Genomic DNA, 17,346 nt, shown 5'->3' on the forward strand with positions numbered 1-17,346 from the left:
TCCCATCTCTACAAAAATTGTTTCCCTATCAAAAGCTCCTTTAATCTGTATATACGGGAATCAATATTCTTCCTCAAACCCAAATTGTGTTCTCAACTCCTCCCAACTACCATATATCCCGGCGTATAAGACGACTTTTTAACCCCGAATTTTCTTCTGAAAAGTCGGGGGTCGTCTTATACGCCGGGTATTGGGGTCCGGCATAGGAATACTTACGATTATCGTGCCGGCTCCTGTGTGCGGCTGCAGGCGGGGACCGGCCAGAGCATGTACAAACTAATAACTGTATACTTAAAAACCAGGGTGCCTCCAGCTGTTGTGAAACTACAACTCCCAGCATGCCCGGACCTGCAAAGGCTGTCCGGGCATGCTGGTAGTTGTAGTTTCACAACAGCTGGAGGCACCCTGGTTTTTAGTATTCATGAATTAGTTTTTACATGCTCTGGCCGGCCCCCGCCTGCAGCCGCACACAGGAGCCGGCACGATAATAGTAAGTATTCCTATGCCGGACATCCCCGTGTCCCGAAAAATCTTTTCGGGACATAAGGATGTCCGCAGGTCACTTACCATTACCCGCCCGCCGCGCGTCCTCCTGCGGTCTTCCTCCGGTCCTTCTGCGCTTCTCCACCAGTGACGTCCCGTGCGTATAACCATAGAGGCACAGGAGGACCGGAGGAGGACGAGATTGGTCGGGGCCTGGTGAGTGACCGGCGGCGCGTCATCTACAGTGTTCCGATCACCGAGCGGTGACCGGAACACTGTGGGGGGCAGTACACAGACATACAGCCTCCAGCCATACACTCTATATGGCTGGAAGTTGTATGTCTGTGGGGGGCGCTGCCTACTATTGTGGGGGGGGGGGGAGCTGCCTACTATTGTGGGGGGGGGGAGCTGCCTACTATTGTGGGGGGGAGGAGCTGCCTACTATTGTGGGGGGGGGGGAGGAGCTGCCTACTATTGTGGGGGGGGAACATGCTGCCTACTATTGTGGGGGGGGAACATGCTGCCGACCTAATGTGGGGGGGGGGGGAACATGCTGCCGACCTAATGTGGGGGGGGGGGGAACATGCTGCCGACCTAATGTGGGGGGGGGGGGGAACATGCTGCCGACCTAATGTGGGGGGGGGGGGGGGGGAACATGCTGCCGACCTAATGTGGGGGGGGAACATGCTGCCGACCTAATGTGGGGGGGGAACATGCTGCCGACCTAATGTGGGGGGGGAACATGCTGCCGACCTAATGTGGGGGGGGAACATGCTGCCGACCTAATGTGGGGGGGGAACATGCTGCCGACCTAATGTGGGGGGGGAACATGCTGCCGACCTAATGTGGGGGGGGAACATGCTGCCGACCTAATGTGGGGGGGGGAACATGCTGCCGACCTAATGTGGGGGGGGGGGAACATGCTGCCGACCTAATGTGGGGGGGGGGGAACATGCTGCCGACCTAATGTGGGGGGGGGGGGGAACATGCTGCCGACCTAATGTGGGGGGGGGGGGGGAACATGCTGCCGACCTAATGTGGGGGGGGAACATGCTGCCGACCTAATGTGGGGGGGGAACATGCTGCCGACCTAATGTGGGGGGGGAACATGCTGCCGACCTAATGTGGGGGGGGGAACATGCTGCCGACCTAATGTGGGGGGGGGAACATGCTGCCGACCTAATGTGGGGGGGGGGGGGGGGGAACATGCTGCCGACCTAATGTGGGGGAACATGCTGCCGACCTAATGTGGGGGAACATGCTGCCGACCTAATGTGGGGGAACATGCTGCCGACCTAATGTGGGGGAACATGCTGCCGACCTAATGTGGGGGAACATGCTGCCGACCTAATGTGGGGGAACATGCTGCCGACCTAATGTGGGGGAACATGCTGCCGACCTAATGTGGGGGAACATGCTGCCGACCTAATGTGGGGGAACATGCTGCCGACCTAATGTGGGGGAACATGCTGCCGACCTAATGTGGGGGAACATGCTGCCGACCTAATGTGGGGGAACATGCTGCCGACCTAATTTGGGGGAACATGCTGTCGACCTAATGTGGGGGAACATGCTGCCGACCTAATGTGGGGGAACATGCTGCCGACCTAATGTGGGGGAACATGCTGCCGACCTAATGTGGGGGAACATGTTGCCGACCTAATGTGGGGTACCTAATAAGGTACTGTACATAGCGGTAGGAGGGGTAGTCTTATACGGCAAGTATATCCCAAACTCTATATTTTAACTGTAAAAGTTGGGGGTCGTCTTATACGCCCAGTCGTCTTATACGCCGGCATATACGGTAATACGTTTTCTGTTATTCACTACTTGCCTACACTCCAACTTTTTTAATTTCATAAACTCTTGACCTTTCTGAAACTCTAGTATCTATTTATGTCCCCTAAATGGTGTAAACTTAAAACTCCCTGTGAAGTGGATACATTTCCTCAAAAAATTCCATGTCTTCTCCAATACACTCCAAGCTAGACAGCACAAACGGAAACCCTGCCTCTATTGGCATACGTAAATAACTTTGCTTTATCCTTACGGGTCCTCTGTCCCCATTTATATTGTGTGCTCTCTCTTTAAAGTATTTATCAGGGACCCACATTGGTGATACCCTCAAATAATAAAAGAAAATACACACATGTGAACTGACCCCGAAACTGTCAATAGGTTTAGAACCTCCTACAGATTTTTTTTACACCATTTTGAATGGGGTTTGTTAAAACTACTTTCAGCAAAACACTACCTTATTGGTTCACAGTACAAACCCTTGGAACTGATCTCATTAATATTTATTTCCTTTGTTGCCTACATTGTGTTTAACCTATTTAAACAGGATGAGGTCTATGCACTTCTTTCCTCTGCACACTTAACCATCTGTTCTTTTGACCGCATGGTCTCACTCTTTTTTTTTTTTTAACCAGCAAAAGCAGCAAGTAACATCTATAGCTCCCAGAGGAATCATTATGTCCTGAACCTTTGAAAGGTTTGTCCCACTACACCACTTTTCACCTTACCACAGGTAAGGTGAGAAGTCTTAACACTGTGGACCCCACAGTTGGGACCCACAACAATCACATGAATAGGTGGTTAGGGGGGTCCAATGTCCCCCCCCCCTTTGTACACAACTTTTCATATACACTCATCAGCCAAAACATTAAAGCCACTAAACCATCCGTCACTCAAGTCAATTGAGCAGAGAAAAAAAATGTGTGCATGTCCTATTTTTTTTTTCTCTGTTCTCTGCTACTGTGAAATATTGGTCGCCTGATTGACCCTATCCAAGTCAATGGGATCAGTTGGGACCAGGCAGTGTCAGTTGTGCTCTGAACCATTAAGGGGTTATTCTCCGCAAAAAAAAAAAAAAGAAAAAACATAGAACAAAAAAAAATGAATGGACCCTAAATGGGTCAGAGCACATCAACAGTGTGAACCTAGCCTTACAGGTGAATTGAGTAACACGGATAATCTAGTGACAAAGGTGTCACTCATGGAATGGATATATTAGGCAGAAAGTGGCCAGTCAGCTGTTGAAGTTGATATCTTGGAAACCGTAAACTGACTAATAAGAACATAGTTCATATCATTAACAAAAACAAAAGTCCATCAAGGTCAACCTATATCCCTACTATATCCCTACTGTGTTCATCCAGAGGGAGGCAAAAAAACAAAAACCCAGACACCAATATGGCAATCCCTGAATCAACGTTTCTCCCCATAAGTCTAGAATCCTTAACCTGTAATAGCATTACTATCCATAAACACATCCAGGCCCCTTTTGAACTCTCTTACTGTGTTCACCATGACCACTTCCTCTGGCAGAGAGTTTTATAGTCTCATTGCTCTTATAGTAAAGAACCCCCTTTGGTGCTGGTGTAGAAACCTTCATTTCTCTAGGTGTAGAGGATGTCTTCCTTTTACAGTCCTGGCTACAAATTATGCGAGAGATCTCTGTACTGCCCCAATATATCTATACTGCTGTATATATATATATATATATATATATATATATATATATATATATATATATATATATATTTATATATATGGGTCAGTACTTTCCTCAGGGAGAGGACACCTCTTCAGGTGTAACGGAGATTCAGGTTAGGCCATTTAGCACTCCGCAGGCATTCTGGGTGGGGGAATATGCAAAGCAGCTCATTACACAACCTTTTCAGGTAGTGTTCCCTGGTATCAGCTTAGCTCCTGTTAAGGAATATAAAAAGCTGAACGGGATATATGCCAAGCCAGACTACTCCCCAAAAGGGAAGTTTCGACCCATCTGCAGACAGCTGTTTCGGGGTTTTTGCCCCTCGTCAGTACAGAGCAGGGTGATCTGGCTTGGCTGTGGTGAGAGGCCAGAGGCCTCTGGCCTCTCACCACAGCCAAGCCAGATCACCCTGCTCTGTACTGACGAGGGGCAAAAACCCCGAAACAGCTGTCTGCAGATGGGTCGAAACTTCCCTTTTGGGGAGTAGTCTGGCTTGGCATATATCCCGTTCAGCTTTTTATATTCCTTAACAGGAGCTAAGCTGATACCAGGGAACACTACCTGAAAAGGTTGTGTAATGAGCTGCTTTGCATATTCCCATATATATATATATATATATTTTTTTTTATATCTATACTGCTATTTGGTCACCGCTTAGCCATCTATTTTCTATTCTAAATAACTGCAATTTTGATAAACTTGGTACTGTACTGTTGCCCATCTTTGAACCCATTGAACCCATCACCTATATAATTTTACTATATAGTGCAACATACTGGGAGTTGTGGTTTTGGTTTGGGTCAGCAGCAGAGCCATAGGCTGTATTATAGCATTCCGGGAGTTGTAGTTAGTTAGAAAATGCTGGGAGTTGCAGTTAGTTACTGACACATAAATTAGCCCATTTAAAATCTATATATATAACTCAATGGCCCTCATTTACTATTGCGGACGGGACACGAGGACGGGACACGAGGACGGGACACGAGGACGGGACACGAGGACGGGACACGAGGACGGCTTGGGATATGACAACAATATATGAGGACGGGATATGAAGTCAAAAGACATTTTTGTTTATTTTCCTCCCCAACAAGGATTAGGAAGGAAAAACTGGGCAACGCCGGGTATTCAGCTAGTAAAGCATAAAATGTGCCAAAATGGAGAAAAAAAATAAAAAAGTGAAGATTCATAAAAAATAAAAAATAAATTATAAATGTGAAAAAGACCCTTCCCTAATAAGTTTTAATCACCCCCCCCCTTCCCATTTTTCTAATAAAATAATGTAAACAAAAATAAACATAAAACAAATGTGGTATCACCATAATGTTATAGGGGTCAGTAGATGACAATTTTACCCCTTAAGGACTAAGGGTTTTTCAGTTTTTTGCACTTTCGTTTTTTCCTCCTTACCTTTTAAAAATCATAACCCTTTCATTTTGCACCTAAAATTCCATAGTATTGCTTATTTTTTGCGCCACCAATTCTACTTTGCAGTGACAGTCATTGTACCAAAAAAATCCACGGTGAAACGGAAAAAAAATTCATTGTGCAACAAAACTGAAGAAAAAAATGCAATTTTGTGACTTTTGGGGGCTTCCATTTCTACACAGTGCATTTTTTGATAAAATTAACACCTTTTCTTTATTCTTTAGGTCCATACAATTAAAACGATACCCTACTTATATAGGTTTGATTTTGTCTTACTTCTGGAAAAAATCATAAATACATGCACGAAAATGAATACATTTGAAATATACTATAATACGGGAAAAGGGAGTGATTCTTACTTTTATTAGGGAAGGGGGTTAAATGACCTTTATTAACTTTTCTTTCACACTTTTTTTTTGCTGTGTTATAGCCCCCACTAGTGGCTATAGCACTGCAAACACTGATCTGCTACACAGATCACTGCCGTGCATTAACATGGCAATGATCAGTGTTATCGGCGGTCGAATGCTCAAGCCTGGATTTCAGGCTTCGAGCAATCAATCGGCGATCGGACACGCAGGAGGCAGGTGAGGCACCCTTCTGCTGCATCCTAGCTAATCGGGACATCACAATTTCACCGCGATGGTCCCGATCAGCCCAACTGAACTGCCGGGAGTGTATTTTTGTTACTTTAGACGTGGTGATCAATTTTGAACGCCACGTCTAAAGGGTTAATAGTGCGCAGCACAACGATCGGTGCTGCGCGCTATTAGCCCAGGGTCCTGGCTTTCATTAGCCACCGGGACTGACCCGCTATGACGTGCTGTATTGATCACAGCATCTAAGGGGTTAATGGCGGACATCAGCACGATCGCTGCTGATAGCAGCCAAGACCTGCCATGCTTGACGCAAGCACCTCCCCGGTGCTCACGATCATGTACAGGACATAAATTTACGTCCTGGTGCGCTAAGTACCAGCGCATCAGGACGTACATTTATGCCCATTGTCATTAAGGAGTTAAACATATTTATTTTCTTACAAAAAGTTAGTAATAGGAAAAAAATAAAAAATAAAAAAATCTATCTAAACTTGTTTGAATTTGTATGGACCTACAGGATATATATAGCGTGTCATTTGTACCAAAAAGTACATAGTTCAGAAAAATTATTATTTTTTGGCTTCGCCGTATATTTTTTAGTAAAATGAGTGAGATCATGGTAAAGTACAATTGTATTTGTGACCCTGTGGGTGTAAAATTGGAAGTGTTATGGCTTTCAATTTTGAAAAGCAAATATGAAAAATCGCTTGACTTGAGTGTCCATGAGGGGCTTATTTTCGAGTTTTACCTAAGGCCTCAAAAAATCTAGAGCTGCCTCTGGCAGCCGCGGCCACAAAACAAACACCCCTAAAGTGTGACTTGGTGAGAACTGGCCTCACCTTCACAAGTCTGATCTTTAGATTTTCTGCAAACTGCATCAACCAATGAGGAAACAGACATCCTCCAGCATCAGCCTCAGCCTCCTAATTCGTTGATGATGCTGAGCTGCCTGGCACAGACATGCAGGGGGGTCCCCGTGATCCCCATGAGTTCTGAGTCCAGCCCTGTTCATACATTTACGGTAATACTATTGTAATTTTCTGACACTGGTCACAATCTGCTCTACTGCTTTTACTTACTTCCAATTGACCTCCAAATTTAGTTTGATTGTTCCCAAGTCATTAATATCCACTGCTACAACCTGGGGAAGAGCTGCAAAGAGATCCTTTGTTTCACAGGAAACACTGCCCACAATGACATGGTTTGCAAGGCTCTTCAATTCTGTGACCTGCAATAAAAACAGTCAATTATTCTTAAAAATGTAATCTTTCAAACAGGTTTTCCATGACTTTTCTTGATTAAAGGAGTACAAACATGCAGCACCCTGCTAGCTAGCGGTTTGCGAGAGCAGCAGCAGCCCAGAATCAGCAGAAGACATTGTGTAGCGGCTGAGCTGCAGTAGCCCTGCAAGACTACAACAGAATGTATAGTGCTGTCTGCTTGGTTCACTGTGTACGTCGGCATTCCAGTTCTGGCAAATGGCTAATCGGCAGGGTGTTGCCCCACCAATTTGATACAGATGGCCAATCTTGTGGATAGGCCATCAAAAAGATTACTGAAAATACCTTTAAACATTTTAAATAATGCAATACACATATCTTCTTAAATTACATGCTTTGTGTTTACGGTATGGTTGTGACCATAAATAAACAAAAAATAAAAACAATTAAAAGGGAATCTGTCAGCTCTATTTGCTGCTAACATCTGAAGACACCCACTGGATAATAATAGAAAACTGCATAAATTCCCTGAAGCTGATCCGAGCTGGTAGTTGCAAAAATTCTCAGCCAAGTGTCAAAGAGGAGGGCCAAGCTGCTCAAGTGCCACAGCCTGGCATGCCTATTTGCTTGCCCTCTACTCTTAGCTCTCCTTGACTGATGTACAGTGCTTGGCTAGTGAGAAAGCATGCCATGCTGTGGCACTTCAGAAACTTATTTCTTAGCAAAGGGTCAACGAAGCAAGGATAAGAAAACACTTATTTTTTAAGCAAAGTTTTTGTAGAGTTTAGCAACTACAATCAATACAATTTACACAACAATTATGGGCCAATCTTTTGATAAATAAAATAATGGCCCTGTAGTAATCTCACATGAAAACTTTTAATTTATCAAATTTTTTCCTCTCATTTTTACAGTTCTCATACTGCCTCTAATGTCTGGACCTCCCAGCGCATTGCCGGCAGTGTATAAAGAAAGAAGAGGAGGACGGGAACTGTTTTATTATACGAACTGGGAGCAAGCGTTCACAGAGGTAGCGCTCGCTTGTTGCAATTGCTTTCATTAGAACATTTTCAGTATTTCATACTGAAAAAGCCAGTCGAACAACTGCCCCCCCTGCCTGCTTGGACACACACTAGTCCTGCTGTGTCCATGCATCATCACCTATGTCATGGACACACTTCCTTGATTGACAGCTGTGAGCGCAGGGCTCACAGCGGGAGGAAAAATCCTCCCACTGTCAGCTTGTGTCCCGCTACTGTCACTGAGGACATGCTGGGAGTTGTAGTTTTACTAATGCTAGGGGAGATGTGAGCAGAAAGCATACTGAGGGAGGGGGCGGAGACCTTCACAATGAGGCCACACCCCCCTCCTTTGAGAGAAAAAAAAAAAGGTTCTAGACACATAAAAATTAGATTTACGTGATCAGGATTAGGTACTGAGTGATTTTATATATATATATATATATATATATATATATATATATATATATATATATATAAAATGTTTTGTTGGATCTGATGGGTACGCTTTAAGTAGAAAGGAGTGCCAAAGAAATCTTTATACCTTTATAGAAAGAAACTCTGTGATTAGTGGAAGAAATACCATGTCCTCACTGTCCCAAACCTGCTTTCCATTTACTTCAATGCGTCCCTTCAATTTCCAGCGCTGCCGGCCATACTTCATAAAAATCTACATTACAGGAATAAAAAAATTCAACTAAAAGTATTGAAAAGTGAGCAATTAAGGGAATAGAATAAATCAATGACAACCATGAATTACAAGTGATATAACTAAGCTTTTAAACTGATCTCAATTCTGGTCCTCCTATCTAAGATAAGGGGATGCCAAGAAGAACAGACTTACATGGCTGTTTCCAAAACTGATGAGTATAATTAAGGATAAGTAAGGCTACTTTCACACTGCCGGCGCACTCCCCTATCCGGAGTTCTGTCAGCAACTCCATCAGAACAACGGGAGTTTAGTGGAGAAAAAGATTGAGCATGCACTATTTTTTTTTCTCTGCTTAAAGGGGTACCTCTCATCAAATAAACTTTTGATATATTTTAGATTAATGAATGTTGAATAACTTTCCAATAGCATGTTAATGAAAAATATGCTTCTTTCTATTGTATTTTTCCCAGTCAGTCCTGTCAGCAAGCATTTCTGACTCATGCTGGAGTCCTACACACTCAGAGCTGCCAGCCTGCTTTGTTCACAGCCAAACAGGCTGTGAACAAAGCAGGCTGGCAGCTCTGAGTGTTCTCCTTTGTGAACAAAGCAGACTGGCAGCTCGTAGTGTTTAGGGCTCCAGCATGAGTCTGAAATGCTTGCTGCCAGGACTGGTAGGGAGACCCCTAGTGGTCATTTCTTCAAAGTGGAAAATTAAATAGAAAGAAGCATATTTTTTAATAACATGCAATTGTAAAGTTATTCTGCATACATTAATCTATAATATATCAAAAGTTTTTTTGATGAGAGGTACCCTTTAACTACTGGATCCCATCAGGGATTCGGTAGCTTAGCATAATTTAGTTGTGACCCAGCAGTTCGTTGTGCTCCATCCCTTTTCAAGGGCCATTCAGTGGAAGAAAAAAAAAAAAGGTGCTGAACGGACCCTGAACGGGATGGATGTGAACAGCAGTGTGAAAGTAGCCTGTGAGAGACACACACAAATGCAGCCAGCACCCCCTGCTGTCTTCTTTCCTTCACAGTTGCCACTGGCTGACTTTAATTGCAAATAAGGCAGTCATTTATTCATATATATATATTTTTTTAAGATAACCATTTAACTGTTTACCCCATCAAGTTAGTAAATAAACCTTAACCAACAATTATTGTTAATTTAACCTCTGATAAGTTTGGTCTCTGAAGTACCCCTTTAACCCCTTAAGGACTCTGGGTTTTTCCATTTTTGCACTTTCATTTTTTTTCTCCTCACCTTTTAAAAATCATAACCCTTTCAATTTTGCACCTATAGACCCATATGAAGGCTTAATCTTTGCGCCACCAATTGTACTTTGTAATGATATCTGTTATTTTACCATAACATTTACGGCGAAACATACAAAAAAAAGGAAATCATTGTGCGTCAAAATTGAAAAAAAAAAAAAAAAACGCCATTTTGTAACTTTTGGGGGCTTCCGTTTCTACAGGGTGGGTCATTTATATGGATACACCTCAATACAATGGGAATGGTTGGTGATATTAACTTCCTGTTAGTGGCACATTAGTATATGTGAGGGGGGAAACTTTTCAAGATGGGTGGTGACCATGGCGGCCATTTTGAATCCAACTTTTGTTTTTTCAATAGGAAGAGGGTCATGTGACACATCAAACTTATTGGGAATTTCACGAGAAAAACAATGATGTGCTTGGTTTTAACGTAACTTTATTCTTTCATGAGTTATTTAGATGTTTCTGACCACTTATAAAATGTGTTCAATGTGCTGCCCATTGTATTGGATTGTCAATGCAACCCTCTTCTCCCACTCTTCACACACTGATAGCAACACCGCAGAAGAAATGCTAGCACAGGCTTCCAGTATCCGTAGTTTCCGGTGCTGCACATCTCGTATCTTCACAGCATAGACAATTGCCTTCAGATGACCCCAAATATAAAAGTCTAAGTGGGTCAGATCGTGAGACCTTGGGGGCCATTCAACTGGCCCACGACGACCAATCCACTTTCCAGGAAACTGTTCCTCTAGGAATGCTCGGACCTGACACCCATAATGTGGGTGTGCACCATCTTGCTGGAAAAACTCAGGGAACGTGCCAGCTTCAGTGCATAAAGAGGGAAACACATCATCATGTAGCAATTTCGCATATCCAGTGGCCTTGAGGTTTCCATTGATGAAGAATGGCCCCACTATCTTTGTACCCCATATAACCACACCATACCATCAATTTTTGTGTTCCAACAGTCTTGGAGGCATCTATCCAATGTGGGTTAGTGTCAGACCAATAGCGGTGGTTTTGTTCGTTTACTTCACCATTCACATAAAAGTTTGCCTCATCACTGAACAAAATCTTCTGTGTAAACGGAGGATCCTGTTCCAATTTTTGTTTTGCCCATTCTGCAACACCTGAAACTACGGATACTGGAAGCCTGTGCAAGCATTTCTACTGTGGTGTTGCTATCAGTGTGTGAAGAGTGGGAGAAGAGGGTTGCATTGAAAATCCAACACAATGGGCAGCACATTGAACACATTTTATAAGTGGTCAGAAACTTGTAAATAACTCATGAAAGAATAAAGTTACGTTAAAACCAAGCACATCATTGTTTTTCTTGTGAAATTCTCAGTAAGTTTGACTTTTTACATGAACCTCTTCCTATTGAAAAAACAAAAGTTGGATTCAAAATGGCCGACTTCAAAATGGCCACCATGGTCACCACCCATCTTGAAAAGTTTCCTCCCCTCACACATACTAATGTGCCACAAACAGGAAGTTAATATCACCAACCATTCCCATTTTATTAAGGTGTATCCATATAAATGGCCCACTCTGTACTTAGTATATTTTTCGGTAAAAATGACACCTTTATTCTGTAGATCCATACGATTAAAAGGATACCCTACTTATATAGGTTTTATTTTGTCATAACTACATGCACAAAAATGTATACCTTTAAAATTGTCTGCCCCCCTTTAACTTTATTTTTCTGCGTATGGGGAGGTATGGAATTCTCATTTTTTGTGCCGTTATCTGATGTTTTTATTGGTACCATTTTTGTTTTCATCAGACTTTTTGATCGCTTTTATAAATTTTTTTAGGATATTAAAAGTGACCACAAATACGCTATTTTGGACTTTGGAATTTTTTTTTTGCACTTACGCCATTGACCATGCGGTTTAATTAAGAATATATTTTTATAGTTTGGACATGCGCGTCCTTGTGCGTCCTAGCTAATCAGGACACCGCGGTGGTCCCGATCAGCCTGACTGAGCTACCGGGAAGCATATTTTTTAACTTTAGATGCGGTGATCAACATCTAAAGGGTTAATAGAGCACGTCACCGCGATCGGTGACGTGCGCTATTAGCCACGGGTCCCCGCTTTCATTAGCCGCCAGGGGCGCAGGATGTAAAAGGTACCCCGGGGGGGGGGGGGGGGGGTGAGCTGGTCCAGGCCATCTATGCTGCAGGGACCGTCCGGTGGGGATGGTTAGTCGTTGCGGGCTGTCCATTTTCACCGGGGGGGCCTCTCCGCACTTCGGCCCTTCGGCCCCGGAGTAGTGACGTTACCTTGACGACGACGCACAGAGACGCAATGTCCCTGTGCGTCGGCGTCAAGGCAACGTCACTACTCCGGGGCCAGGGCCGAAGCGCGGAGAAGAGGCCCCCCCGGTGAAAATGGACAGCCCGCAACGACTAAACATCCCCACCGGCCGGCCCCGCAGCATAGATGGCCCGGAACAGCTCACCCTAACGTCCCGCCAAGGGGGGGGCTGGATGATGATGATGAAGGCCGCAGTGGTCTTCAACCTGCGGACCTCCAGAGGTTTCAAAACTACAACACCCAGCATGCTGGGAGTTGTAGTTTTGCAACATCTGGAGGTCCACAGGTTGAAGTCCACTGATGTAGGGATTGACAGGCGGAGAGTTCACTCGAGTGTAAGTCGAGGGGGGCGTTTTCAGCACACAAAAATCGTGCTGAAAAACTCCGCTCATACTCGAGTATATACGATATTTAATTTTTATATATGCAATATACAATAAATTACATGTACAAATCTTTATTTTTAATACAGGTCCTAGTATTAAACGTGTACGATCACCCCTTGCCTTTATGGCATACAATCGGGGGCACACTATTTCCTGCATGGACACAGGAGAACTCATAATACCATGTACACAAAAAGAGAATCGAGTTCAAAAAATTCCTTAATTAAAATCATGATTTTATTAGTACAAATTTTAAAAACATAGTGTGAACAGACGCCAAAAATTGAAATTGGGATCAGGTAAGGTTCCAGTACAAAAAAGAGGGCTACTGCAAGCTACTATGGGCTACCGAATGTTATAATGTAACAATCAATTAATATAGTGTCTCAGTCTCTAAGAGAAATACGCTGCATCTTTGATAATTGCTACTAAGGTGCTATATATACGGTATTCAAAGTATACACTAACCACAATTGTGGGTATAAAAAAGTTATAAATTAGTGTAAGTGAATAAAAGTAAATTTCAACTTACATGTGCATATATATACAAAAATATAGTATTGAGCAGTAATAGTGTGATAATGTAATGATAGCGCAGGCGCTTATCTATGGATCCATGCAGACTGCAAAGAGACAAAAAGACTAGTAAGGTAAAGTGCATGTAGTAAGCTTACCCATGTAAGATTGCAGAGCCCTAATCTCTCTTTGCAGTCTGCATGGATCCATAGATAAGCGCCTGCGCTATCATTACATTATCACACTATTACTGCTCAATACTATATTTTTGTATATATATGCACATGTAAGTTGAAATTTACTTTTATTCACTTACACTAATTTATAACTTTTTTATACCCACAATTGTGGTTAGTGTATACTTTGAATACCGTATATATAGCACCTTAGTAGCAATTATCAAAGATGCAGCGTATTTCTCTTAGAGACTGAGACACTATATTAATTGATTGTTACATTATAACATTCGGTAGCCCATAGTAGCTTGCAGTAGCCCTCTTTTTTGTACTGGAACCTTACCTGATCCCAATTTCAATTTTTGGCGTCTGTTCACACTATGTTTTTAAAATTTGTACTAATAAAATCATGATTTTAATTAAGGAATTGTTTGAACTCGATTCTCTTTTTGTGTACGTGTACAAATCTTTGCGTTTTACATTATCAAGCATTTTTATTAATTAAGATTTTACCAATAATGAATTTTTTACTAATTTCCACTAAAATTAGAGCAGTTGTTACATGTCAACTTTACCTCATACTGGTCTCCAGCACACAACCTTGCAAATCCTGCAAGTCCTAAATTTGGGAAATAAAATACATATATTTGTATATTGTCCACTTCTGTGTATGGGAACAATGGTATACTTTGGCATGTTGAAATCCCATATGCCTCATCATTCTTTAAACTTGATGTCAAAGGCCATATAGAATATAATTTTATAATATTATAAAATAATTGATAATTCCTGCATATATTTGCATAGCCCACTTTATTATTCAAACCAATATAGGATACCAGAAGATACATTTTCTTTTCTTAATTTCTTTTTCAATATTTTTACTTTAATTCTGAAAATACTTAACAATATATTTATATATCACTGGTTTAGTGAAGGAAGAGAGGCCCAGTAAGTGAAGTTGTCCTTACATACCAAGACAGGAATACGTAAGATGAGGAAAGACAGGAGGGGGGGGGGGGGGGTTAATATAAATTACATTGGGGGTATTTACAAATAATGGCTTTTTTTCATGGGTGGCTTTTTATCTCACTGCACCAAGTTTACAAAAAGGCACAAGTCAGGCTATAAATTTGGTGCAATTTCAGAAATGACTGTCATATGTGTAAATTTACCCCCCTTTCAGGTGATAGTTCCAGGAAGCTCTTTCAGAGGTGATTCCTTGTGTGTTACTGCAGGGCAGTTTAGTAGCTTTATTATAAATATCCTTTAATTTTACATTTCAAATAGTTACATTACAAATATCCAGACTTTTAAACATGTCTATCCTAACCATATTGAAAAAAAAAAAAAAAAAAAGTTTTTGATAAAAAAAATTGTATATTATATGTATAATATATATTTCAAATAAGAAGGTGATCTGCTTATATTAATAAGTCGTTTGAAAAAAGTTTATAAAGTTTGCGCCAAATTTTGCGCCTTTTTAAAAAGTTGCATTTTCATAAATTCTTGACCACTGCAAAAACCTGGACTGTAAACACAAATACAACCGGCAACCAAAGAAATGTGCACAAACGAAAAGGCGCAAAAACTCACTGGGCCAAACTATTGTGTCAAATTTGTACAGGAAAAAAAAAAAAAAGGGTAAAAGGCTTCATAAAATATTCCCCATTGAACCCATAAAACATAAAAACATTTAAAAAGCTATATATCCTGCTTGGGTGAACAGCCAGAAAACAAATGTTGTGAAATAGAAAGGGTCCAGTACATAGTTTTTGGTTTACAAGGTTTACATAAATCACAATAGCACATGAACAACCCGTGTTCCTAAAGAGATGAACCTTTGAACCGAAAAAAATGGACTTCTCTTAATTTGCTCCAGAAACCAAATGGTTTGCCTGAAACAACCTAATTTAAAGTTATTTATAGAGCAATATATTAGAACTCTACCATGAGGTTTAAAAAAAAAAAAAAAAAAAAGGGTTCTCTAATTTTCTTAATGCATTCACCAAATCCATCTTTAGAAGGCGACAACTTAAAAATAATAATAATAATAATAATAATAATAATATGCGGTCAGTTGATTTTTCAACTTGCAGATGCCACAAAGTGTAATTGTTACATTCTTTAAGGTAGTAGTGAAAAGTTCCTTATACAGGACTAAAAGGTTTGGATAATTGAACATGTTTGTATAAATAATCATCTGGGAAATAATGTTTAATTATTATGAATCTCCTTGACTTTTTTTTTACCTAGGATATTGGTTACCTTGAGTTAAAAATGTACTGCTGCACTCTCATCAGTTTCAGAATGCGCAATATGCAGGTAGCAACCAACTCCTACTTTTAGGCTTTTCTCCTGAAAGCCTCTCCCTCCAAGTAAGGCTGGGTCCACACTACGTTTTGTCCCATACGGGAGCGCATACGGCAGGAGGGAGCTAAAACCTCGCGCTCCCGTATGTCACCGTATGCGCTCCCGTATGTCATTCACTTCTATGAGCCGACCGGAGTGAAACGTTCGGTCCGGTCGGCTCATTTTTGCGCCGTATGCGCTTTTACAACCGGACCTAAAACCGTGGTCAACCACGGTTTTAGGTCCGGTTGTAAAAGCGCATACGGCGCAAAAATGAGCCGACCGGACCGAACGTTTCACTCCGGTCGGCTCATTGAAGTGAATGACATACGGGAGCGCATACGGTGACATACGGGAGCGCGAGGTTTTAGCTCCCTCCTGCCGTATGCGCTCCCGTATGGGACAAAACGTAGTGTGGACCCAGCCTAACACAGGCTGCGTATCCAGCTCAGATATACTCATATCAGCACAGCTTTATTCCAGTACCGTTTCCCTTATTTACTACCTGATCGCTTGTTCTTCTCAGCATCAGATTTAGACCACAGAAGGAGATCATACTTGGACAATGAGCAGACATTCTGCTTTTTGCAGGACTTTCTCCATACAGAGAGTAGTTCATGGCTATTCTAACATTAGTATGGAATTTAACAGAAAAATTATACACACTACTGAAAAAAACTTAAAAGGTAACACTTAAACAACACAATGTAACTCCAAGTCAATCACACTTCTGTGAAATCATACTGTCCACTCAGGAAGCAACAATGATTGACAATCAATTTCACATGCTGTTGTGCAAATGGAACAGACAACAGGTGGAAATTATAGGCAATTAGCAAGACACCCCCAATAAAGGAGTCATTCTGCAGGTGGTGACCAAAGACCACTTCTCAGTTCCTATGCTTCCTGGCTGATGTTTTGGTCACTTTTGAAAGCCAGCAGTGCTTTCACTCTCGTGGTAGCATGGGACGGAGTCTACAACCCACACAAGTGGCTCAGGTAGTGCAGCTCATCCAGGATTGCACATCAATGTGAGCTATGGCAAGGAGGTTTTCTGTGTCTGTCAGCGTAGTGTCCCGAGCATGGAGGCGCTACCAGGAGACAGGCCAGTACATCAGGAGACGTGGAGGAGGTTGTAGGAGGGCAACAATTCAGCACCATGACCGCTACCTCCACCTTTGTGCAAGGAGGAGCAGGAGGAGCACTGCCAGAGCCCTGCAAAATGACGTCCAGCAGGCCACAAATGTACATGGATCCACTTAAACTGATAGAAACAGACTCCATGAGGGTGGTATGAGGGCCCGACGTCCACAGGTGGGGGTTGTGCTTACAGCCCAACACCAAGCAGCACATTTGGCATTTCCCAGAAAACACCAAGATTGGCAAATTGGCCACTGGCGCCCTGTGC

General features: G+C 42.4%; 1 protein-coding gene across 6 annotated transcripts in view; it reads right to left on the reverse strand.

The window, feature by feature from the left end:
* The window catches only part of RIPOR1 (RHO family interacting cell polarization regulator 1), a 342,616-nt gene that overhangs the window by 82,924 nt on the left and 242,346 nt on the right, over positions 1-17,346 (reverse strand). For all 6 annotated transcript variants that reach the window (XM_056527289.1, XM_056527286.1, XM_056527287.1 and 3 more), the window contains exons 9-11: positions 14,162-14,205; positions 8,793-8,918; positions 7,089-7,237 (exon numbers count right to left, since the gene is read on the reverse strand). In XM_056527289.1, coding sequence (XP_056383264.1) covers positions 7,089-7,237; positions 8,793-8,918; positions 14,162-14,205 — 319 coding nt within the window. The remainder of the gene's footprint in view (positions 1-7,088; positions 7,238-8,792; positions 8,919-14,161; positions 14,206-17,346) is intronic.

Source organism: Hyla sarda, chromosome 6 (genome assembly GCF_029499605.1).
Source record: "Hyla sarda isolate aHylSar1 chromosome 6, aHylSar1.hap1, whole genome shotgun sequence".
In the NCBI taxonomy this organism is placed as follows: Eukaryota; Metazoa; Chordata; class Amphibia; order Anura; family Hylidae; genus Hyla; species Hyla sarda.